This window comes from Botrytis cinerea, chromosome 15 (assembly GCF_000143535.2).
Source record: "Botrytis cinerea B05.10 chromosome 15, complete sequence".
NCBI lineage: Eukaryota > Fungi > Ascomycota > Leotiomycetes > Helotiales > Sclerotiniaceae > Botrytis > Botrytis cinerea.
Genome location: NC_037324.1, coordinates 743,771 through 769,121, shown reverse-complemented (window position 1 = coordinate 769,121; position 25,351 = coordinate 743,771). Strand labels below are relative to the sequence as shown.

Here is a 25,351-nt window from a genome sequence, read left to right as displayed (position 1 = left end):
TAACTCAGTAAATTTTCGTGTAGCCTTTCTGTGGCAGCGATCACATCTCAGGTCTGCATCTACTATTACTCTACAGACGTATGCCAAGGTTGGTGCAGTGTTGATCATTGCTTAGTGGTACTCCAATGCTGCCTTCCTACTTTGAGTCATCTTGCCTTACAAATCCATACCTTTCGGTTTGAACGGAATTGGCCAAGGTAATATGATGCGGATTCTTTCTGTTATGATACTTGGAGTAAGTATTATTGTCCAAGCAGGACTTGCGACCTACTCGCTTATCGTGACCGAAATACCGACTTGGAGTTCCAGCCCACTCAACGTGACTTTTACCTGCCTCGAAGTATCTACCACATACCCATTGGCCAGGAGCCAAAGACGGTGTATGAGATCTGTCCATGACCACAGTATTAACTCGGAATCTTGTTTCCCGAAAGAACAACAAGGATCTTTGCTGACTGTTCACGGCGACATGAAATGGGCATTGAGATTGATGTGGGCAATTTTACCACTCGGATTATGTTGGTTCGGGGGCCATGCTTCATTGGGGTCACTCCAACTCTTTAGCACAATGCTCCTGGAATCCATTGCCTTCTACAACCGATTTTACTTGCGGAATATTTGTTATGTGGACTAATGGCACTAGCTACCAAGTTCGTCTTGCGACCGTCCTAATGGTATCAGCTTTCCAAGCTCCACTTACTATCGGGCTTCACTTTGCAGAACTCCTTTGTAATCTATCTCGCGATGAGAGAATTTTCCGCCAAGCAGCAACTTCAAGAGGTACTGGCCCACGCTACAACAGCATATCAGCGGCAGTGAAGAGTTGGGAAACGATATCATTGTTTGTGTTCAAGGCCTTTATTCATTGAATGTTCGGTTTGAGCATTAACAGTCACTGGGCACCTGCACTAACGATGTTTACAATACAAATATTCTACTGCACCATCTGCGCCTTGCTAATTGCACTTTTTGCAACCTACATTAGCCTTCAACGATCGTCCGGCTCACTACCAGCAACATCCGGACACCTTCAAACAATAGCTGACTTGGTAGACGAATGGCAAGGAGATTAACCAATGTTCTGGGGGCATAAGATGGGTGGATTGAACGGCGAGCCAAATTTTGCGGTTATGGAAAGTAATCCTATGAGGGATATTAAGACGAATGAACTCTATAGTTGAGTGGAACAGAGCAACTGATATTGGTGATTGGAAGGGGGAATTGGGGACAGCGGAGGCTATCAACTTTATGGGAAACGATATGAGGCTGAATTGCATTTCAAAGCATGTAATGTAAATAACAGCATACACAGAACTCATGATAGGAGATATAATACGCATAATTTCGAAACAATAAGAGAGACAACAAGAAATGTGTTTCCAGGTTCCCAAATACCAATTAAAAGTGCATATAACGTCTATCCTTGAATGACAAAGAAACTTGCACGTCGAAACGACTTCGTTTATTCAGAGGCACAATTTTTCAATTTGCAGATTAGCAGAAGTGTAAGATGTTGCTTTTTGCCTATTTTCTTAAGATCCTAGTAGGACAAGATGGGTGGTGCAAAAAGGCGCCACGCATTGTAATACGTGAGAGAAACCCAGTATAGGCTTCTATTGATGTTTGGACACATGATGTCCCTCGCACTTCGCAATTGCCTCTTGTTCTAACAAAGCCTCGTTGGGTTCGATTAACTTTCCCGTCGGGCACTTGTGCTTCTTATACTTAAGAAGCCTAGTACTTCAGTTTGAGAATGAAATTGGAGAACCGGCTTTTCAAATCACTCTACAGAATGTTCAACATCAAGGATTCGAAAGATTCACAGCCAAGCATCATCGCTAGAGAGAATGGAGGCACTTGCTGCTCTTAGCCTTGCGGGTAACGTTATGCAATTCGCAGATTTTTCTAGCAAGATAATATCTGAAGCTCGTGCAATCGACAAGAACGGAGAATCATCGTCCATCGCTGATCTCCAGCGCTTCGCATTAAGTTACACGAAGCACGCAAGGATCATCAAATCCCGTCTTCAAGTTAGCAGCTACACAAGACCTCTCAGTGAGGAGGATCAGGTTCGGGCTCCAAGGACGTTTCGAACATTCGCTGACCCTGTGATAATAGCACCTTGTTGACCTGGCAGTGGACTGTGAACGAGCTAAAAATGAGTTCGCAGTTTATTTGTCCACATTCTCGAGTTCACGAACGACAAGAAACTTCCTACACAATCTGAAGGATGGTATCAGAACTCGATGGCGACAAGAAGACATCATTGCTTTCGTCGAGAAGCTCGAGAGTTTTCAGAGCTCCTTGACACTTGCAACAATACTCGCCTTTCGATCCAGTATTGACGACAACAACAAAGATATCGTATTCCATTTAAAGGCGCTGCAGAAATCAAACAACCAAAACAGCGCCGAAAGCATCAAACACAACGAGCAGATAAATGATACACTGATGATCATGCAGTCACATTCAGCCTCAAATCTGGTGATACAGCAAAATTTACACGATTGCCTGGGTAAAACCAGCTCGCTGCATCGATCCACACCACAAAATCAGACCATACTGAAAAGGTTGAACTTTCGTCAAATGGCTTGGAGATACGAAGAGATATACGCCGCTTATCAAGAGACATTTCAATGGATCTTCAGGCCGCCGGGTCCGACCGATTCATGGAATGACTTTGGTAACTGATTAATCGGAGAGGGCATCGATGCACCTTATTTCATCAATCGAAAGGCTGGAAGCGGAAAATCAATCCTTTCCAGGTTTATTGTCGACAACGAGCAAAGATATAACAGATTGGCTCTCTGGGCACCACAGAACCAGCTCCTTGTGCTTCACTTTTTCTTCTGGAATTTGGGCACACCATTACAGAAGAGCCAGACTGGAATGATCCGAGCTATCCTTCACAAGGCACTCTCTAAGCATCCTGAGCTCATCCCGTCAACGCTTCCAGATATATACAGCAACTGAAAAGATTCTTATGTGAATGACGAACCGACGTTTGCGGAAATGAAAAGAGCACTAGAACTCTTTGCAGAGAAAGCTTCAAAAATTTTTTAAGATATGCATATTCATTGACGGTCTAGACGAGTTGGCTGGCGATCATAAAGAGTTCGCGCAATTTATTCATTCACTTACTGGAACGAAAATCAAGGTCGTGGTGTCCAGCCGGCCCATCAATCCAAGTGTCAACATCTTTCGGGGCTGTGCAACCTTGAGATTGCAAGATCTCACAAGGCACGATATGGATCAGTATATCAAAGGGATTCTGGTGGGCCATCCAGCTATGTTTGAAATGTCAAAGTTCGATCCACAAGGAACAGGAAATCTAGTTTCGGAGGTCAAATTGAAGGCTGAAGGCGTCTTTCTATGGGTTCGCTTAGTTGTACGACTCCTCATGGATGGTCTTGAAGCTGGCGATTCAATCATGGACTTGCAAAGAAAACTTTCTTCACTTCCTAGAGACTTGAAAGATCTCTGCCGGAGAATGCTGTCTATAATTCTTCCTGAGTACCAGGTACAAGCATCTGAAATTTTTCAGATGTTCCATGTCTGGAACACCTACACTTCGCATCAGCCACTTGGCGTGGTCACTTTTGCATTTGCTATGCACCCCTCAGATGAGACATTTAACCGCCCAGTTGCCCCTCTGAATCTGGATCAGTACATATGGCTGTACAACAGTACAGAAGCGCGAATCCAAAGCCGGTGCTGTGGTCTCCTGGAGGTTGGAAGAAACCGTGGTCCCATGAATACTGCTTTGGATTGGGCCTCTGGCGAAGAAAATGATGGTTCAGTGGTGAGATATATGCATCGAACAGTCGGTGAATTTCTAGTCTGCGGCGAGGTATGGGAAAAGATGAGTAAGATGACACAAAACTCTGCATTCAATCCAGCTTTGAACCTTTCCCCAGCTTGTCTTTCCATGCTCAAGTCGGCGAGCGCTATCACTACCGCAGCAGCATTGAAGATAATATTTGGCAATCTAATCAACTTTCTTGGATCGTCCATTTGCTTTGATGGCCGACTCTCGCCTGAGTATATGCAATGTGTGGAGGAATCCATAATCAAACATCCGGACCCCTTCAGCCGTCTCTTTGATAAAGAAGCCTTTAAAGGTGGAAGATTGCTTGCGGTACTTCCGCTCCGATTTCAAGAAAGCTATCAACAAACATGAGGCAGAACCATTCAAAGTATTGGGCAGGATACCCTATAAGGTTGGTAAGTTTGGACAGCATGTGCCTCCAGGAGCTCCTTTGCACACGATAGACACAGTCAACCGGTACGATGGCCACTTTCCTAGTTCGCGAGTATATTTTCACAGGAAGTAGAGGGCCATCCCCAGCCGGCACCAGTGACAACAGCCGTGAATCGATGAGACAAGATCCCCACACCAATTCTTCTCCAAAGCCCAAGCCCCAGGCCTAGAACCCTCCTTCCTCCCTCCTCATTTCCCCCTCGCAACCAAACCCCCACGACTCCAGCGGCGCAGCGAAGGAATCACGTTTCAAACTATCAGACGGAAACCTACGCCCTCGGAATACGTTTCAGATTCGATCCGATCCGACTTTTTTGTATCAAGATTCCCTTAGAATTGATTTTATTATAGAAAATCGACTCGCACATCATGAATAATTGCGATGAACTTTCAAAGCGTATTTTTTCATCTATTGTAGTACAGTCTATTTTTAATTTAGGGTTTGGAATGAAAGTATGAGGAGAGCTCTCGAAAATCTCATATTGATGGCATGGGGAGAAACATCAAAAGATTTTGGATGACATAATACGAAGATCATCGCCAAGCATTCCCAATTGGGTATAAGGTTATGATACAATACGGTTTGTTCGTGTTCCTGAATATCATGCTGGATACACAAAGTACATGTTACGATGGCCATACCTACCTACCTGGGTAACACAGACCGGCGAATTTCTTTCGCACAATTCGGCTTATTTTCAAGCCACGATATCTCATGTGTGGATGGTTTAGCCCGAAGCCTCGTGGTGTTTCCGCACAGAGTACGTAACCTACGTACCACATGCTGCAGGCAGTGTTACCGCTACTTTACTACATACTTTGTACCAAGTAGACCGGATAAGGTGGGGTGAGGATACAAGGAGCTGTCTCCGTGATTTTGGTGAATGGCACACCAAGTATGGAGTAGTTAGTAGTAGTTAGTGGTCAGCTTGGAGTCTTGGGGAAAGCTGGATGGAAGGATTCTTCCGTGAGCTTATCGTTTGGATGATAAGCATAGTTGGCTATGGAACGGATGACGGGGGACAAGACTTTCTTGGTTGGTACGAGTCCATATAGATGGAGACAACGAGAATTTGAAGGCGGGAAAGATGGGGTTTGAGCCGTGTGTTTGGAGTAGGTGGTGTTTTTAGGGCGATAGCTAGGTACTGTTTAACAGTGCGCTCAGATGTGGAAGGATGCACATCCTCTGTAGATATTGATAGAGCAAGTACGCAAGTAGGTAGAGATGCTAATAAGCCCCCCTCCCCCTCCCCCTCCCCCAAACGTTATCCTCGCGATTCTCCCAACCTTCGCAATTTTCAATTTTCAATTTGCCAGCTCGGAAATCACTTGCATGCATGCATTTCGATCGACAGTGTCAATTATTACTCTACAGCACATCAATCAATCAAGTTGATCCATCAGCCCCGAGCGACAACCCTTGAAAGGCTGCCGATCTATTACCCGGAGTCACGAAGAGTATCGAAATTTGACAGCAGGGCCCGTTAGACATAGTAGGTAATTGAGCACACGACTGAGCCCACGACTGAGTACGTATACGACCACGAATCTAAAGCATCTTTATATAAATATTTAAGAAATGATTAGACTTTTAACGTTGACTGATAGTAGACGCTTGGCAAATTTAGTGGTGGCGCTGAGGTGCACTGTCGAGTCTTAAGTCTTGACTCGTGAGGCTTGAATGGGTTCAGAATGGAATATGCTGTACAGGTGTATCTTTTTGATGGGACGAAGATATTCAATTGACTTAGATGCACCTCGAACATCGGTTTTGGGTTTCTCCTTTCCATGTCCGTTTACAGTTACGAATCTACTGTAAACTCCAAAATTGGCCGACTATAAAAAGTAAACAAACTTTTCACGTCGTGGCCTCTAACGTTTCAACAAGTCGTGCTCACATCAATTTGCATCCTAGCTTTTATCGTACTACGATATTGCAGCCACAATACACAAGGAAGCGTTTATCCATCCAATTTATCGGTCGTGGAACGTCCTTATTTTCCCAATTGGTACAGAGATGACGCGTACGGAAGATTATTTATGATTTGTTGTTTCCATGTTCCTTTCCCTGATTAGCGAGTTACATTTCTCTTCTCTCTATCTAGGCTATCTAGGTAATAAATGGGTCAGGATTTCCGTGACCCCCCTGATTAGGTGACGAACTTTGGTGAATTCAGCCATTGCAGGATGAAACTTTTATGTTTGGAGATGTTGTCTATGAAGAAGAGAGAGAGAGAGCAATATAGAGAAAGAGAGAGCAATATAGAGAAAGAAAAGACTGTTGGTAGGGAGCCGAGAGATGGTTTTTGATGCTATAACTAATGATCTAAATCGGCTAAAAGCTAAAGCAAAGAAGGATTAACACGTATATGAATATCTGTATGGTATTAGCGCCGGCATGTAGCCAAGCCCTGGGCTGACAAGAAACCATGGCATTGGTCTGGTTGTGGAACAAGTTATCGGTTACTCGGACTGAACCTTGTTAAAAGCTTTACAAGGCTCAGAGTCCTATACACCCATCTCTATCAATACAGTCAATAAATACCTAGGAGGCAGCTCAGTAAGAACATGAATGTTTGAACGAGGAACACTGATGTACGCAGTAATCCTTCGTTGAAACAATCACCATGAATTGGGTCGAATGGCATCAGATCTAATCATGTAATTCGCATTGACAATATTTCCATCTATTAAATTAAGCTCCCTTGTATCAAACAGCTCGAGGACTTAAAAAAGCTTGTCTACGTAATCCATCTGAAATATCCTTATTGCACTTGCTTCACTTCGAGCACTTGCCGCGTAGAACCACCCACCGATTGGCTGAAAATAGATGCATCGTAGCAAAATGCAATGGATTCTCCAACGCTACCGCGGCTACATGACATTTCATGTTGCCTGCATCCCAACCCATCTAATCAATCCACGACCGGGATTCATCGTAAATGTTCTCGCTATCAAAGAGAGGCAAGAAATGGGTTTAAAGTCCGAAAAATCACTGTTTAGATCAGATACCACCACTCCTTTCCTCTTCTAGATCATGCTCAGATAGAAATGTCCACAAAACTCCTTTCTTCCCCACTGATACTTTTTCGATTCTATTTGGTTTGTTGATCTGTTCTCGCCCTTTACGTTGGCTTCTATCGCTTCCTCTTTCTCTCTCTCTCTCTCTCTCTCTCTCTCTCTTTCACCACTCCCACCGAGACTGATACTCCCAACCTCCAACAACCGAACGAGTACTTGCGCCGCAACCATTTCATCATCTTGCATTGCTGCATGCATACAAGTTTGACATAATACCACAGCGCTCACCTCCACAGGGTTTACGTCGTATAAGCCTCGTATTTGATTTCATTTGAGCTGTCTCTTGGCTGCTTGGATCTTCTCTTGGCATTGTTCGATCTCGGAAGTGAGGCACACGAGCATACTCCCGGCTTCTTATATATCAAACACTATCCGCTTGTATCCAGCAAGGTATATTTGATTCAGCTCTTGAACCTTTTTTTGCTTGAATCATTCGCGGAATCGGGTTAGTTGGAAAGCGCGCGACTGTTTTCTGGAAAGCTTGTTCATTTATTTTTGCATATTCGCCAGTTTGGTGAAGAATTGAAGGGGGAAGGAAAAGAAACAGGCGAACACCAAAAATTCACTCTCAAATACCACAATGCGCCCTCCTACTTTCCTGGGCGCCATCGCCACCATATCCATTCTCCTTGACTCATTTGCACACGCGTCACCACGACCAAATGAAGAACCATCCGCCTCGGTCGAAAAGAGAGAATCCTCTTTCCCACCAAAAATCAAGGCCAAACGCCATGACACAAAGTACTTTCACGAGCCAGGTGGAAACGATATATTAGGGCACTACGACATACGCTATTTCCAAGGAAACCCCGTCACCTATGAAGAAAAGCAAGATTCTCTCCAATATCTGATTAAATCCTATCTTACCACTTTCCGCGAGAGAAACATCGAGACATGGATTGCGCATGGGACGTTGCTAGGTTGGTGGTGGAATGGTAAAATTATGCCATGGGATTGGGATCTGGATACGCAGGTTTCGGCTGCTACGTTGGCTTGGTTGGGAGAAAACATGAACATGACAACCCATAATTATACGGGGAGAGCGGATGATGGAACGACTATCACGAGAGAATATTTGTTGGATATCAATCCAAATCATGTGGAGAGAGTGAGGGGTGACGGCATGAATGTCATTGATGCGAGATGGATCGATGTAAGGAATGGGTTGTTCATTGATATCACTGGACTTGCGGAAGTAAACCCTAGTACACAGCCGGGAATCTGGAGCTGTAAAAACTATCATCGTTATAGGACGAGAGATATCTATCCATTGAGAGAGACCGAATTTGAGGGCGTGCCAGCTCTTGTACCATATAGTTTTGATAGGGTACTTACGGATGAGTATAGTCCGAGAGCTTTAACGAAGACATTACATGAGGGGTAAGTTTTTTCCTCTCTTTCACCCCATCCCCAATATACCAAAAGTCGAAGACTAACATCCCCAAAGTCACAGATGGAACCCCGAACAAAAAGAATGGATTCCCGAACCCGAAATTAACATTCACGAAAGTGGTTTAGAAACCCGAGATGAAAGCCATCCACACATGCCTCGAAGTATCCAATCTGGCGGTCGTCGCAAGGCGGGATTGAGGAATCTTTTGAACGTTTTGTGATTCTGAAAAGGCTTTCTGTTCTACGAAATGATTTTTCGGAATCGGGAAACCAGCAGGGAGAGGTCTTTGAAAAAAGAAGGAGGAAAGAAAGAATAAAGATAGAAAGAGAAAGGGATTACAGATGGAAATGCAGACGAGGAAATGATACCCACACAACCTTTGAACATGCAGCATGGTCAACAACATCACGCGAGCACATATTGGCATTGGCATTAGCATTTTCGATTTCATACGAAATGGAGTACTGAGTACTGAGCACTGAGTACTTGCAGGATATGAATGCAAAAGGCATTTTAATAGGCGTAATGGATTGCGATTCGTCTTTTTGAGGATGATTTTTTTTGTTGTCGTATATATTGGAGATTTGTCGATGAGCGGCGGGTGTATATCAGATGAGATGAGATGAGACGAGACAAGATGAGCGGAGACACATACTCACTCCCAGCGCGGGATTTCGTGGGTACATCGGGATACAAAATCCACACTGGCCAATTCCTCATTCTTGCATGAATGGCTAGGTGAATGGAAACGGTAATGGAAATAATAGGTTGGAAGAGAAGATAGGCATGAGAGTAGTGGGGTTCTCTGTCGAGCTAGAATCAATGCATGGGGAGGTCGATGGTTGATCTGGAGACTGTGTCTCGTGGGCTTGTATGTGTGTAGAGGAGAGATGGAGTGGATTGTGCATATGGATTGTATATGGATATCTAGTTATATTGTATACGAATCAAATTATATTGAACAACAAAATTAGATTATGTGAAGCATTTTTTGTGCAAGATGTTTACTTTTGTATATTGGATGATGTGCTTGGGTTGTTGAGATGGGTTGTGATTCCTATTTGGAGTATTAGCTGAGGATGTTGGTTGGAGATTATCTAGATATGTGTGTGTCTAAGTGCTAGTGATTAGCAGAAGTGTTTCTATGTATATCTCTATCTAATAGTCGATGAGAAGGTAAGGGGGCTTGTATGAGAAGAGAGAGAGATAGAGTTGAGGGAGGGGGTGATGTTGTGTTGAGATTGGGTTGTGATTGGGATTGAGATTGAGGTGGGGTGTGTTCATAGGGTTAGAATTGATTAGGGAGAGGAGAGGGATGAGGAGAGGAGAAGAGAAGAGAGGAGAGGAGAGGAGAGGAAGTGAGAATAGGGAGGAGCATGGAGTGACAGGGTTGAAAGTCGAGAGAAAGCGAGAAGGGGATAAGAATATATATATATATCACTGTACGAATGGATTTTAGGTTATCATAGGAGAGAATCGAAGAGGGCAGAAGATGAAGGGGGATTGGGCGGCAAAGGAGAGAAGGGGAATGGGCGGAGGAGAAAGAGAATGCGTGGAATGGAGAGCTGATAGATAATGTATGATTTGTTTGTTGTGAGAGAGGATGTCTATTGTATTGTGAGATGGGCTGAGATGAGATGAAGTGGAAAGAGAAGTGGGAAGAAGTGAGTAGGAGTGGTGGTAGTGTGGGAATAGGATGAGGAGAGGTAGAGTGCTGGATGGGGGTAGATTGAGGGAGGGGGAAAGGGGAGAAGGGGAAGTTTTGAAGTGTGGACAATAGGTGGTAATATTTCTACATTTAGTGCTTTGACGTCTAAGAATGAAGAACGAGGGTGCAATGAATATGTATCGGATACACAATTGAGAAGGGGGAGGGGTGTTGTTGAATGTGGGCAGTATCAAGAAATGGACATGGCGGTGTTATGTGACTTGTCAATATATTTTCAATCTCAAAATACTCTTGTACACGACGCCTACCGAATCAGATATAAGTACACACAAGTTACCAACACCTAGCTCCGACGACCTATGCTAAATAATCCGAATCCCAAAATGTAAACCAAGCCAGTTCCATCCTCATGTGCTTTATTTCCCATGACAATGCCGCGGTCTTTCTTTTCCACGATCCCTCAAAGTATTGTTAATATAAACAGTCTAGTTTTTGTTATACTTTCGAACATGATGTTACCATCCTCTCTCGTTATATCTCAGTGGACAAAATGGAGACGTCAGAGCCTGATATACACATCCACACAATCCAGCCTCCATTCTCTCTTTCCCAATAAATTTCTCAACCATTCAACCCCGATACCCGTCCATTCCCTGCTGGCCAAGTTCTTCTTCGCATCTTCCAATGCTGTGCCTGCCAATGCTATCGCAGTCTTATTGAAAGCACCAGCGTACATTAAAACATTGTCTATAGTTTCGTTTGAGAGGGCTGTTTGATTGTTTATTTCTGCGGATGAATATGACGAGGGCCGAGGTAAGAACCAGTTACTACTGAAGTCGAAGAAACAGTGATCGGCCCAGTGACAGGAGGAGGCGAAAAGGATGAGCAGGAGAATTGAGCAGTAGACGCAGGGTCGGTTGAGAAAGTAGGTGCAGATGAAGAAGAGGAAGATGAATATTGGAGATGCATTCGTGGGAATAAAGAGGAGGGGAAGCCAACTATTTTGAGACAGTTAGTTTTGTTGATAAAGTAGTCATTTAGCTGTCTATAGATATTGTACTGGTTGATTTGGGCCCGCCCCAAATGCGATTGCATGAGTTCATGGCGTACCTTCTTAGACAAAACATTTTGTCGGGACTTTAGATTCACAGTGAGAGTTCAATCAACGGGGACCAAAGGTCGTAATTGTGTGAAATTATGCGATCATCCGTTGAGGGCATGCAGTGGCCCAGGGAACATGCAAACAGAATATGATAAAGAATCAAAGTATGTACCAAGCCAAGTGCTTGATGCGATCGACAGGGGGAAGGGTGGGGTCCTCTCCCGTTGCTATGTTGTGCGATGTGAAATGGAAGATCTTCTTGTCGTACTCAATAGTGTGAGTATAACAATATCTTTGCAATTCTAGCGTTTGGATTTGTTCAGTATTTGAGGATTTGTGTCTATGACGGTATACAAGTAGATCTTCTTCGCGCGATAAAATCAGATGGCTTAACAATTGGTCGGCTTAGATAAGCGAATGGTCCTTAAGTTATCCGCGCCTATCGTCCAATTATCGTACGAGAAGAGCCAGACAGCAGTCCAAGCTCTGCTATCAATTGACCACTTTACGCGCTCTCTACCTCACAAATTCGCCTCACATCTGATCGGATCCTTCTTCACCTTTATCAAACAAACTCTACATACCTACCTCTCTGCCTCTACCCGCTTCCCGCTACCCTTACCCTTAACCTCACATCTTCAACCAAAAATCTCCTCCATAACTTACATCAAAAGACCCTTCATTTGGTGCTTCAAACTCGAAGCTGTCAATACCTTTGTTATTGAGGACAGTTTCTGCCTTGTTTCTATTTACAAGATTGGAGCTGTTGTCGATCGCTGAAAAAAAGTTATCGGCTATCTTCTTTTTCCATCTTTGTTTCTGCAACACTTCCTTTCGTTACATACTCAAAACTTTCTTCTCGATCTTGATCGATTCAATTTAATTTTCATTCAAAATATTACGCCTTGAGCGCGCTTCATTTATTTCAAAATGTCTGGATATCCGACAGGTTCTGGTGGTAATGATGGCCGTGGTTTGGATTCCCTATTTGCTCAGCTTCGACAACAGCAAAATCAATCGCAGCAACCGCAGCAGCAGGCTGCTCCTGTTCATCTAGAGCCAAGTTATAATTATTACAACAATAACAACAACAGCGGCTTCTTTGGTCAAAATCAACAGTTGCCTCCTCATTATCAACAACCATCTGTTTCCTCGCCACTTCCCACCCCTCCTGTGCATGGCCAACAACCTCATCATAGTTCTTCTATCATGAGTTCAGTTGAGACCCCACATGGAGAGCCTCGCTTTGCCAACCCAGTTGGTACTTCAACCAACGACAATCGTACTTCAAGTTTACTTAATCTGCTGAAGTTCAGTCAACCCTCTGCTAGCAAGTCAAATAATCAAGCAGCACCGATCGGCACACCACTTCCTCCATCTCGCGAGTCGTCCATGAGCTTTGGTGGAAACTCCGATGTTCTTGGTCAAGTTAGCGCTGGTAATCGTGGTGGTCAAGATCTTCTCGCTGCACTCATGGGAGGTGCACAACAAAAGCCAGTTTCTACCCCGCAAATGACCCAAACAAGCCCGCAATTTGCCAATGCTTCCCAACAACAGTCGGGCTCCAGCTTTGCGGCTGCGACTTCTCCACCTGCCGATACACAGGCTTATCTTCTTCGTCTTCTCAATCAACCAAAGCCACCTCAAACCGGCAATGAATCGCCACATTTGAATACTGAGAAGGTATTGTCACCACAAAGCAAAGCAAATAGCTCTTTGGACGACGTTGGTGACTTGGCACAAACTTTGGAAGATACGAAGATTGACATGGACATGAGTATGATGGGATCTGCTGCTTTCGAGGGCAGGATTGATAGACCTCTCAGCAAGGAAAATATCACTCCTCAGCCAAGAAACAACCAAGGATTGTTCACCTATGTTAATCCTTTCGAGGAATTGGCAGCCTCTTCTCCACGCAATCGCACCCCAAAGGCAACCATGGGTGGTTCATCAAGTTCAAATGTTCCTGCACCCGCTTTCCAGATCTTGAAGCGACAAGATTCATCTGACAATAAGCGTAAGATGGACGAGAGAAGCAGCAATGACAGCCCTGGCCAGGTTTTCTCTAAGCGTAAGCTGGGATCCCCTGCTGTATCCTCTGGGCCACCTACACCACTCCCTGATGGGCGTACTCAATTGGAGGCTTTGATTGGCATTGGTGCCCCAAGCCCAGCTTCAGCTTCCAATGGCAAAGGCAAGGAAACTGTTAGCCATGCTCTTGAGGAAGTAGGTGATGTAGTTGACAACCAAGTCCAAGAAGCTTTAGCTCGTGCCGAAAAGGAGGCAACTACTTCTGAAATTGAGAAGGACTTGCGGAGCATGCTTGCTGCTGAAACCGAGACACAGTTCGAGGATCGTGCACAGGTCGCTGCTACAGCTATCAAGAAGGTGCTTGATCAGGACGAAACTGTTCTCGATGATTTGCCTACTCCGATTGCTAATGAAGTCAAAGAAATCATTGACGATGCTGCGAATGGCCACATTGCAGACAGCTGGGAGAGTGCAGATGCTGCCGAGGATGCTCCACCCAATTATGATGAAACTGTTGTCAAGGTATTCAACTTCCCTATGAAACCATGGACTTCGATCACCATCAAAAATAGTGAAGAAGGACGTCCTAGTTTCCGTGACGAAATCATTATGGATATTGCTCGTCTTAAGAAAGAGTTTGATCAAATCGATCGCACTCTAGTCACTGCCTCTTCAAACTTCATTGTTTATGGCATGTCAAAGAATGGAGGCATACGTATCATTAGACAGGCTGATGGCAAGGATTCTCGACTTTTCACTGAGACACACGATCGTATCTTTAATGTTTCGACATCTAGTGCTCCAGCGGATCTCAAGGAAACCATTATTGGTACTGGTATTAGTGGCACTGTTTACTGGGCTATTGTTAAAGACGGCGAAGGAGACTTTATCGAGGAAAACCATCCTGAAATGCATGGTTTTGCTCTTCCTCCTATTCAAACTCCGGACAATGAGTCAGCTGGCGGTGTACTCAAGACCAGAGCTAGAAAGAGCTCAAATCATCCCGAATTTTTCGCCGTCGGACGCGGAAAGTCGATTCAAATCATCTATCCATCTGTTATCATGAAGAACTCCTTCCTGAAAAATGGAAAAGAGCGCATCGTTGATACGGATCGCTACCTCGCCCACCGATCTCTCAAGGTCAACACCGGCAAGGCAGGCAAAGACTTCACATTTAGTGAGGATGATACAACTATTGTTTCACTTGACAAGGCTGGACGAGTCAAGTTCTGGGATGTTCGCCCTCTTACTCAGATCCCAGAAGATGAGCTTCATCAAAAGGCTCCCCCCGTCGAGATCAAAGAGCCACTTACGACTCTCATCACAACTCCTGCAACCGAAAAGTCATGGCCTACCTCGGTCTTGTTTGTTGATAAGCTTCGCCCTTATCAAAAGGGTGGTCCATTGCGCTACATGATTGTTGGTATGAAGCAAAATCATACTTTACAATTGTGGGATCTTGCTTTGGGTAAGCCTGTTCAGGAAATCCACTTGCCTCACAGCAAAGAATCGGATGCTGTTTGTAGCGTCTTGTACCACCCTGCAACTGGTGTTATTGTGGTTGGACATCCTACCCGAAATTCTATCTATTTCCTCCACCTTTCTGCTCCTAAATACAACCTCCCACGCACTGTCACCCAAGCTGAATACGTTGAGAAGCTTGCAGCCAACGACTCCAGTGTTTCTAAGCCAGATTCTACTGCTGTTGTTAGCGGCATGAGGGAATATTCATTCGCCAGCAAAGGTAACCTTAGAAGCTTGGACATCTTACAGAATCCTGCTTCCCCACCTGCCCGTGGAGAACCAATTACTTTGTTTGAGTTGTATGCCATGCACTCGAAGGGTGTAACGTGCCTCACCATCAAGCAAGCCGATCTAGGTTGGGACGTCAATAATAAATGCATTTCTGCAGTTGTGGCTGATAGAGTTGGAGCGGTTACTATCGATACATTGAAGGAAATCAGCACCGTGCCAATTGCATCTGAGTCAGGTGAACCAGCACCAGAGCCTTCACCTGCGCCAGTCCCTACCCCTACTAGGATTATTCAACGTCCAGCTACCAAGGATAGCTCTCCTAAGGAAACAAAGAAGGCTGCACAAGTCGAGCCATCTTCTTCAGTTCCCAAGGCTGAAGAGAAGGCTGAGAAGAAGGAAGCTCCGGTCGCACTTGCCAACGGCAGTTTAGCCGGCGCTAGCGGGACTGACAATAAACCCGAAAAGAAGAAGCGACGAAAGGCCAACTCAAACTCCGAATCTTTATCGAATTCTTCTCAAACCAAAAACATCGCAACAGATAATAATTTATCGTCAAGAAACAACACTACTTCTCGCGCAAGTATGAATACTATTCCAGATGTTGGTAGCTCTGCAAGCTTATCAGCACCTGGCTTGACGGAAGAAGTTCTCAAGGAGATTGAAGGTCGCGTTTCTGGAGAAGTGAAAAAATTACTCAATGATTCTTTCAACACTTTGGATCAAAGAATCAAGGATGACAGACGCACTCAAACTGCCGTCGCTGATGCCAAGCAGGATGCTGTTCTTCGCCTTGTGTCTAGCACCCTTACTGATAATATGGAAGAATCATTGAAGCGCATTGTCAACGGAGCTTTGGAAAACTCTATTGTTCCTTCCATCGAAAACATCACGTTGAAGACCGTCGATCAACGAGTTGCTCCAGCTATTGTCACTCACTTGAATCAAAGCTTACCAAGAGAATTGCAAAAGGTCCTTCCAGATGCTGTCAACAAAGTTATGCAACAACCTCAACTTTTAAAGCTGATGTCAGAAACCTTGGCAAAGAGTGTTTCTTTCCCATTCGAAGAGCAATTTGCTACACTCTTGAACAACAGCATCACCCCCGCTTTTACCCAATTGGCAGTCAACACTTCTCAGCGTGTCGCAGCTGATGTTCATCGCCAAGCACAAGAACAGATCGGTAACATTGAACGTCAACGACATGCCGACAGTCTTAAGATCGAACAACTGACTCAACTTGTCCACGGCTTGACTGAGACCATTTCATCTATGGCTGCTGCACAGTCTGACTTCCAAGCTCAATTTTTGCGTGTTCAGCAGAGAGATAGACAGGGTTCATCTCACCGTGCTAGCCCTGGAATAGGTCACAACTCTAGCAGACCTTCTGTTTCCTCAGCACTCGCAGCTCCTCCTGTTGTCGAAGAGAAGTCGCCACAGGAGCTTGAGTATGAGGAGATGTTCAAGCACATCCAAGCCCCTATGCAAGAGGGAAGATTTGAAGATGCTGTTGTCCGTTGGTTGCAAACTGGTAGAGAGCAAGAGTTCTTTGCAAGATACTTTTGTAGATTCTCTCCAAAGTTCATCACTGAACTCAGCCCACTTTTGCTCCTCAGTCTTGGTGCTATCATCACCATTGAGTTGACTGATGATCTTATGAACCAACGTCTTGCCTGGACCGAAACCATCTTGAACTCCTTCCAGATCAAGATGGTCAGTGGATATCTTGTAAGTTTCACGTACTCGTTTGGTATTTATTGTATACTAATATTATTTGCAGGATGATCAAGTCGCCGATCTGGTCCCCAAGATCATGAACATTTATATTCAACGCCTCGAACATCTCTTTATGCGTATCACCAATGTTGCCCCTGCCGATCCCCTTCTCAAGCAACTTTCTCAGATGGTTTCCACTGCCAATCGTATTTTGGAGCTCTATCGTGAGCGACCATCCTCTCGCCATATGGCCGGCTTTTCCCAATAAGAGCGTCCGCAGTATTACGAATAATCATATTATACACACTCCGGATATCCTGTTTTGAGGGGTGGCCAGTCTGCAGAGGATTCTTTCCGAATTCCCAGTAGCTACGCCAAATCTCTTCAAGAAATTTCTAGTTCTTTATTATGCTTATTACTGCACCAGATACTGAACACTGTTACGGCCTGTTCGCAAATAGCATTGGCTCTCGAGATACTGGAATGTTCTCAGCCTTGCTATCCATCGATTCTTATTCTGCGGATCTTCCGGCTTTATGTTCACATGACATTTTCAAAATTTTCTTTTTCTTGACTTTCTTTCAACTTATTTTTTGTGCCAATACCAGCGAACAAAATCGCGTTTCTGCGTATGTTTTCTACTACCTACATTTTCAGGCGCATGAGCGACATACGAAACACTATCTGGTTATGAAAATTTCATACTTTGGTTGGTGGGGGGAGCTATTGGTTGGCTTGGGTCGCTGAAAAGGATTCTCTAATGGCTGTTCTGATCTTATGATATGATACCATCTGAGGATTTCATGGGACTTTTCTTTTCTTTTTCCTGAACAATATCTGATATGGATGTGGATGGGGGAGGGAAATGGACGATTATTATGGAATGAATGAATGGATGGGTGGATTTTCATGCGACCCTGGCTCACCTCGGCCTGGATTTTGCTTCGTCTTTGATTAAATTTGAAGACATTTGCGAGCTATACCCTTGACGTCCCGGAATGAAATGATTGTGGCGGAGCTTCATTTGTGTGTATTTTAGACTCGAGGAACTTCTTTAAAGAGGACTTGGAGAAAAGACATGATTATTAGGCTAGTGAATACTATTCATTGCATTTATTACATACTTGTGCATCTCGGTGCAATGTGAATGGGGTGACGTTGTGTGCTGTAATGTGGCCGTCATCAGGTATTGCATAGACTTCACTGGGCGAAGTAAACACTAGTGATGAGGTGCAGATGTGAGGAGCATAGGTCATTTACGAGAGAAGTATAGAGGATTAGTTTCCAGGCGGCGCTGATAAGTTGATGGAATTATGATAGGCTAATCGAATGCCAGCTGGAGACAATATCTTAGCGTAGAAATCCACTTTGTGAGTTTGTTGACAATATTACCAAGTGTACCAAAAGTGTCAATTCTACATCAGATGTTTCTCTTTAGCTGCTATGACATCTTTGGAATCACCTAAAAGAACTTTCTATTGAGGTGAATACCATTTCTTTCTGGAGGCACGTGCTCTGGAAAGGGCTCATTACCCGTTAAAGATGCTCATGTATGTAGGTAGATACCCAATCTTAAAGGTCGCGGGTCTTCCTGATCTGTCAGACCCAAAACCCCTCGACATCTAGATTGGTAGATGCCTATTATAACTTGGCAAACAAGCTTCGCTTACCCACGATGTAGAATAGTCATTTTAAGCTGAGGCTCATGTTAAGGGAACTGAAGACCGGGGAATGAAAACGCGGTTTAGATCGATTTTTGGGCTGAATTGGGCATTCGTAAGAACTAGTTACCCGGTAATATCGTTATGTTAAGTACACTGGTGATGAATTTAAACTGTCTTTTGGGCGTTAGTAGTTTCTGATGTAGTGAAATCAAACTTAACCCAATCAACCAACCTAGATCGCCGGGCTTGTCGATCATTCCTCCCAACTAGTTAGACCAGGCTACGGATCAATTGACAGTAATCGTGCTAATCGTGCGTGTTAACCGGTAGGGCGTAGACTATGGGAATAAGGATATTGCGATGTACATTTTTGGAGAAGTGAGAGGGAAATGTATAATTAGCAGCCCCCTTTTTTTTCTAGGATCTCGTGAAACATACGACAAACAACTCCCCCTTGCCTCAAGTATTTCAGAACCTACCTACCTACCATCCTCCGAGCGAACGAATCTCGCACGCGTATCATCCCGTAAAAATCTCTAGTTACATCGCTGGCCAAGATTCAACCGAAGGAGCACTCGGAATGATTATCGGAGTCTTCTATCCGATGGCCACGACTGAGCCATCTTGTTCGAAGAAAAGATTTCGGAGGAAACAAGTATCGTACAATTGGACGCCGCATTCTTGGCATCATGTATCAGATGTCGAGCTGGTATAAGTGCTGACGGGGTGGGGCATCGATAGGTCTCCCTTTCCAGGAGAGGAAGTTGGCAATGTGCCTAGGTGGAGAAAGGTTGCGCAAGGAGAGGGAAGGTATTGTGCAGGAGATTTCGCAAGAAACCTGCAAATTTCGGTTGAGTCTGCATCCTTCCTCAATCTAATTCCCTTTTCCCCACCCAATCCAAGAAACCTACCTTTCCTCCACCCAAAATACGACTCCAAAACTTTGCCCGCTCCCTAGCCGCATCTAGACCACCAGTCTCACCCCAATCTACCCCACAACCCCACACCCATCGCGATCCCAACCCAGACCGGAAGACTGATCCCCAATATAACACCAAAATCAATGCTTTTGCTTCCCGCACTGCCCTTGATCTTCCCCTCAATTATCATGTCCCACGCCTTCTGATACCACCACGCGCCCCCTCCTGTTTCCACAAAAACTCCGCTTCTCTCCACTTCTTGATCGAAAAGGGATGGAAGGGAGCAGAGATGTGTCTTTGTTGCACATCGTATATTGTGGGCCGTGACACTTGTGTTGATTACGGCTTGCTCTTGGGGTTGATTGGGGCTGAGGGGCTGAGCAGTGGTGAGGGGGGTTGAGATTACTATTCGATGGGGGGTTCAGAGGCTCCTCGGTGTGGATTTGTTCTTTGTTCGTGGTGCTTTTTGTCTCTTTCATAATTTTATTTATAACACGAAGAGGTTTAACATTTCAATTCGTATCAACTTGAATAAAAGACTCGATATAAGTATTCTCGAGCTTTTCTTCTTCTCAGGATTATTGAAAAGGAAAAATGTTACCGAGAAAACATCACAGTATCAAGGGTTCTGAGATTCTTCCACGTGAAATATCTGTGAATGCTAACTAGTGATACTTTACCTTTTTGACAAGTCAACATTCAACAAACATCCTCATTAATAAATCCAATAACTTCCAATCTATCTTAAATCTTCAATCAAAGCTGATATGTTATCCAATCCCGGAAAGTGTCCAGCGAAGTCATAATCTACGATCTCGTTAGCAGGAAGAATGGAATAGCGTCATGAAAATTGCATGGGATTACGCAAGAAAGAGATAGACTCACAATTATAAGTCACTGGGTTTCCCGCGCCGAGTATGAAATATAGCTACCCATTCTAGATACGTCTTAGTATAATTGGAATAAGCTTCACTGCTCTTCAGCCCTAACTTTCAATCATTTCACTAATACTTCTCCACTTCACCCCTTGTAGTAACCTCCTTCTCATACTCGTCGAAAGTCACAATCTCTTGAGGAACGCCATTTCACTGCCTCTGTTTCTGTTAGTTCACGGAAGCGATCATGGAACACCATAGAAGGCTTCTATGATAGTAGGCTGACCATGCGCTTGTGCCAAGCAGAGACATGGAGTAGCCCTACGTAGACCGCCTCGTCTCAAGACTAGCCTATGACTTCGCTGAAGCAGAAGTTCTATAACATAAAGACTACATCGGTGAACATTATTTCATTATCAACTAGCCATTGTGATTACTCCACAGCAAAAACAATTCGGTGTATATGTATGCACCTGCTTAATTTTATTGAAATAATAAATCCATCCCTCACTGAATCTTCCTGGGATGCAAGTGCTAGAATCAGGAAATTGGACCACAGTAAGGATCTTAGCTACTCATTTGCAAGCGCAGCCGCTGGAAGCAGAAATGTCGCTTGTTAAACTTCACATGGAAGAAATAGTCTCCGTTTGTTTGCCCGCTACGATTTAGGTCCAGGCACTGAGAGAACGGTTGATTTGACAGCTCTATAGACAAAAGTACAAGCAGAGGCTTACCTGCGAGGAATCGAAACACGGATCGGTTTGAATCGGGGCGTTGATATGTTCAAGTGATTTAGGATAGATTTAAATGGCATCAGTGATGCTGAGTTCGCCTAAACATGTATCGAGGATAAGGGAATATAGTTTTGTGTTTGGAGTTGGAGTTGGAGTTGGAGAGTTGGGGGACACTGAGTAAACGCTGGTGAGCGCAAATCTAAAGGTCAGTTCAAGCCGGAAGAGAGAGTGTAAGGGTGTTAGATTAGGGCTAAAAGGGAACTGAAGTTCAACTGTAATATGAGATTGGAAGTAAGTTTTGTGTGAGGTTATCGATGTAGGGAAGCAGCGCTAGATTGACATAGAAGTGTGCACGGGGTCAAGGAATAGCCGATATCCCCCGATTACTACGTCTCTTGGCTAGTGTTCTACATTCCCCGGAATTTACCTGTGTCGCACGCTTTTCTCTCGAACCGTCTACTTACCTTTAGAGTTTCATAATATGAGAAATCTATATCTGAGAGATTGTCACGATCATATTCATGCTTTCAAAATGACATCATTGTTGAAAAATGGTGGTTAAATGGGAATATACACTGGAATGAAGATATTCTGCAAGAAGTTGAGTTGTCAGGTTATCTTCTTATGTTTGGGCTCTGTGATATCGTAAACAGCTCCATTTGTAAGAGTACATGCAGAGAGTCTCGTTACATGCTCCATCAACACAACGGTCTGACAACACAAGACCCAAATGTCTGTTTATAGTCACCAGCCGACAAATCTCAGTCGGAATAGTACAAGTGGTGGCCGCAATCATTGATGATATCACTATCGCTGGTGGGCCCGTCATCATCAAACTCACATTCCTCCTCATATTCCTCCTCGTCATTCCGACCATAGTCGTCATCGAAAATGTCTGTAGTAGGCGGGACGTAATTCCACGCATCCAAAGATTTATTCTGGTCTTCGCTCCACGGAGCCAAAGTCCTCTCTGGGCCGTGAGGTTGGTACTCCGGCCTCTGAGATTCTTCGACACGCTTCTTGGATTCCCTGCTAACCAAATCTCGCCACCTGCTAGTTCTCGAATAGTATCTACTCCGCAGTTTAGGAAGGTGCTGGACATCCCCAACGCAATAGGAGATGATGTGGTTCCGAATTGGGCGTTGTTCGAATACCTCGTAGGAGCCGCCAAATTGAACCTTAAACAATCGCTCTCCTTTCTCTTTTGCCAGCTTCCAGCTAGTTAGATCGCGGCTATCCAACCCGCTTTGCTCGATACATTTGGCTAGGCCATTCAGATACTTCCTAGAGCTCGTAGTTGCTCTCGTAGCACTCTCCATAAGTTGAACATCCTCTACCCCTTGTAGCGCCACGCCAAAATGTGCATACAAGGCATCCGAATCAGTGCGAACATCGAAGAAGACCTTTGGGATTTATTCGTCTTGGAGGATATCTTTTAGCGTCTTCCTTTTGATGCCAGTGGTATTGAACGCTTGTGAACCTAGCAAATGTACATCTATAAGACAGACGCGCATGCTCGGAATTCCTATATCAATCAGAAGGGTGAGGATGAATAGTGAGCCCTCACGGCAGAGGTTCACGCCTTCGAGATCAATTTACATGATTGGCTCGTACAAATCTGGTGTCGCATGGCGGGAGATAAGCTAATCGACTAGATCGCCAATTTGTTTCGCTGTGCCGATGATTTCTGTCTTGGTGTCCCTCATACTTATGGCAAAGATAATTCGACTACTTTTCAGTGCTTCTACGTTGGACTGTTATTTGTGGCCTCTTATATATATATATATTATCTCCTTTCGTTTGAAATATTCGGACAGATTTGACCGAAACCTTTGTAAAGTGACAGCAGCTAGGATTATAGCAAAGAGTGACATGATAACAAGCGACAAGCGATGCTTGAAATGATGGCAGGAAGTCATCCTTTTCTTCCCAAGCAATTTTAATTCCCCAAGAGCAACCTCCACATTGAAATTGACAATGACAACACTTTCACCACTTGATGTCGTTGTCGTTGTCGTCGTCGTCGTCGTCGTCGTCGTCGTCTTTTTCTTTGCCCAAAAAGATGAGAATACTAAATCCTCAAGTACACTCACCACCATCTTATCTCACCTGTCACACTCAGCCAATCACTATCAACAGACATCCCCACTCTTATAATCAGCTTCTTCACCGCCCCGTCCAACCACCTCAAACCACGAATTCGTCAACTTCTTTTTCACACCTCACCTCCTCTTTTTCCTCACCTCTCACACGCTTCATATTTGAATAGTCTGGGTCCATCTCTCCATCAAGACCCATCCTATACTTGTTCGAGACAGACATACATACACACGCATAACACATCTGCACCGATCAGATCTTGACCATCCGAATGCCAATTGATTGAATTGGTCAATTGAGGATAAGGATCCCGATACAGACTCCGCAGAAATGGAGCGATACCCCACACCTCCCTCCACGAGTTCTCCCCAACACGGATATCACGATGGTCATAACTTAGGAGGGGCACGAAGCGACGGTCCAGCTCCATATGGGTTCCGCAACGATCACAACGATCAAAAATCCACCATCTATTCCTCCTTCACAAACGCATCCACGGTCGTTCCCGCCTCGACAGAAGCATGGGCGTCCGGTTACCCAGCTCCGAGTGCCAACAAACCCGTCGACAAACACCCCCAAGATTTCTTCGGCATCACATCTCAAGACCCATCTTACAATCAGCCCAATCCCATTCCCTTCGGCGGCCCTCCACCAATTGGAAAAAGTTACAGTTATGACAATAGCCACGTAGCCCATCGCCCCGCCCAAGAAACCTACTGGCAAACAACATCCGACCCCTCTTCTCCCACCCAAATTCCTCAAACCCACCCGTACCCCGAAACCTACGACCCCTCTCACCCAAGTCGTCCGGGCCCCCCTCCCCGCCGCTCCAGCTCTCCCATCCCCAACACCCTCCCCTCCACAACCAGCACAAACCCCTACTACAACCCCCCCTCCCAAACCTCCCAACCCTATGCCCAAGCCCAACCTCAGCCCATCCGCCGCCGTTCCTCTCCCATCCCCGGTCGCATCTCCTCTCCGCTCAAAAGACCCCTTTCTCCCTACTCTCTCTCTCGACCCAAACCTCGTCCTGGTTTCGTAAGACGCGTCGCCTCGCGCTTCACTTCCTGGATCCGCTCTCTCTTTTCCTGGATGCGAGCACATCCTATCAAGACCGGACTATTATCCTTCATCCCCATTTTACTCGGGACTGGTCTTGTAAAGACCGTGAAAGGAGTGAAACACTTTCTTGGAAATCGGGCCTCGAAAAGAAAGGAAAAGAAACACGAGCACAAACTTGAGAAGGAGGCAAAGAAACTGGAAAAGAAATGGCACGAGGATATATTTGGGGACTTCAAGGGGTTTGCCGGGACTAAGGGGGGGCCACTGAATGGGATTTTGAAAATTGTTCATTTGTTGGTGTAAGTCATTTTTCTATGCTCTCTCACCTTACGTGCTCTATTTCCCTTTCTTACTTGTTCTTTCTGATCTCCTCCTCTAAAAATACCATGGCCATGTTCTTGAATCCATGGACCTCGAAGAGTCAACATCAGATGACTCCTCTTTTCCTCGTATTCTTCCAACTATTACGCCGATCTATACCCTCCACAACCATTTTCTCCCTTATCTCTTCTCCCCGTCTCAAAATCTAACTCCACACAGAAACCACTACTGCAGACTCACACCCTCCAACTTCCCCCGCGCGGCTTCTATCCTTCTTGAACTCTATTTCCTTGACATGAAGAACCTCTAGGCTGCTTCCATCATCTCGGGAATTACCCGTTTTTCTCTCTTGTCGTCCTTTCCTTGATATCATCTTATTTTCCCATTTTAACCACCAAAGTGTAAACCCTTTCCAAAACCCATCATATCTCATCATATTTCCTTTTTTCCCTTGATCTATTTACGACCTAACGCATGATACGTAACGCATAACGCAGAAACGACGCATAAAGCATGAACGAAGCATGAAGGAATTAGACGGCAGCCTAGGTATATAATATCATAACCTCAAAACTTCAAACAAGAACTTGCCGCTCGCGGCTTAATGATAAAATAAAATGACCACCAAAATACATATTCTTTTTCCCGTGTCCTTGTCCGTGATGCTGTA

General features: G+C 44.7%; 7 protein-coding genes across 8 annotated transcripts; 5 read left to right on the top strand and 2 right to left on the bottom strand.

The window, feature by feature from the left end:
* Positions 1–1,625: 1,625 nt before the first annotated feature.
* On the top strand, positions 1,626–2,764 carry BCIN_15g02220 (hypothetical protein). The gene is made up of 2 exons (XM_024697472.1): positions 1,626–2,069; positions 2,119–2,764. Exons 1-2 carry the CDS (start codon positions 1,848–1,850, stop codon positions 2,689–2,691), a joined length of 795 nt encoding a protein of 264 aa, XP_024553288.1. The 5' UTR covers positions 1,626–1,847; the 3' UTR covers positions 2,692–2,764.
* A 45-nt stretch (positions 2,765–2,809) lies between these two features.
* BCIN_15g02210 (hypothetical protein) lies at positions 2,810–4,763 on the top strand. Its single transcript, XM_001549508.2, has one exon. The coding sequence runs from the start codon at positions 3,290–3,292 to the stop codon at positions 4,178–4,180; it is 891 nt and encodes a 296-aa protein (XP_001549558.2). The 5' UTR covers positions 2,810–3,289; the 3' UTR covers positions 4,181–4,763.
* Positions 4,764–7,133: 2,370 nt separating this feature from the next.
* Positions 7,134–9,710, top strand: BCIN_15g02200 (hypothetical protein). The gene is made up of 2 exons (XM_024697471.1): positions 7,134–8,722; positions 8,790–9,710. The coding sequence occupies exons 1-2, from the start codon at positions 7,923–7,925 to the stop codon at positions 8,953–8,955; spliced, it is 966 nt and encodes a 321-aa protein (XP_024553287.1). The 5' UTR covers positions 7,134–7,922; the 3' UTR covers positions 8,956–9,710.
* A 943-nt stretch (positions 9,711–10,653) lies between these two features.
* On the bottom strand, positions 10,654–11,847 carry BCIN_15g02190 (hypothetical protein). Its single transcript, XM_001549505.2, has 2 exons — positions 11,515–11,847; positions 10,654–11,402 (listed from the first exon to the last, which is right to left on the bottom strand). The coding sequence occupies exons 1-2, from the start codon at positions 11,529–11,531 to the stop codon at positions 10,964–10,966; spliced, it is 456 nt and encodes a 151-aa protein (XP_001549555.1). The 5' UTR covers positions 11,532–11,847; the 3' UTR covers positions 10,654–10,963.
* A 201-nt stretch (positions 11,848–12,048) lies between these two features.
* On the top strand, positions 12,049–18,126 carry BCIN_15g02180 (hypothetical protein). Its single transcript, XM_001549504.2, has 2 exons — positions 12,049–17,017; positions 17,070–18,126. Exons 1-2 carry the CDS (start codon positions 12,437–12,439, stop codon positions 17,271–17,273), a joined length of 4,785 nt encoding a protein of 1,594 aa, XP_001549554.1. The 5' UTR covers positions 12,049–12,436; the 3' UTR covers positions 17,274–18,126.
* Positions 18,127–21,753: 3,627 nt separating this feature from the next.
* BCIN_15g02170 (hypothetical protein) lies at positions 21,754–22,935 on the bottom strand. The gene has a single exon (XM_024697470.1). The coding sequence runs from the start codon at positions 22,515–22,517 to the stop codon at positions 21,960–21,962; it is 558 nt and encodes a 185-aa protein (XP_024553286.1). The 5' UTR covers positions 22,518–22,935; the 3' UTR covers positions 21,754–21,959.
* A 515-nt stretch (positions 22,936–23,450) lies between these two features.
* On the top strand, positions 23,451–25,302 carry BCIN_15g02160 (hypothetical protein). Of its 2 annotated transcripts, XM_001549501.2 has the most exons (2): positions 23,451–24,659; positions 24,901–25,302. In XM_001549501.2, exons 1-2 carry the CDS (start codon positions 23,629–23,631, stop codon positions 24,989–24,991), a joined length of 1,122 nt encoding a protein of 373 aa, XP_001549551.2. In that variant the 5' UTR covers positions 23,451–23,628; the 3' UTR covers positions 24,992–25,302. The 2 variants fall into 2 exon arrangements, with proteins under 2 accessions (XP_001549551.2, XP_024553285.1); XM_024698327.1 differs by having other exon boundaries at positions 23,451–25,302.
* The last annotated feature ends 49 nt before the right edge of the window (positions 25,303–25,351 follow it).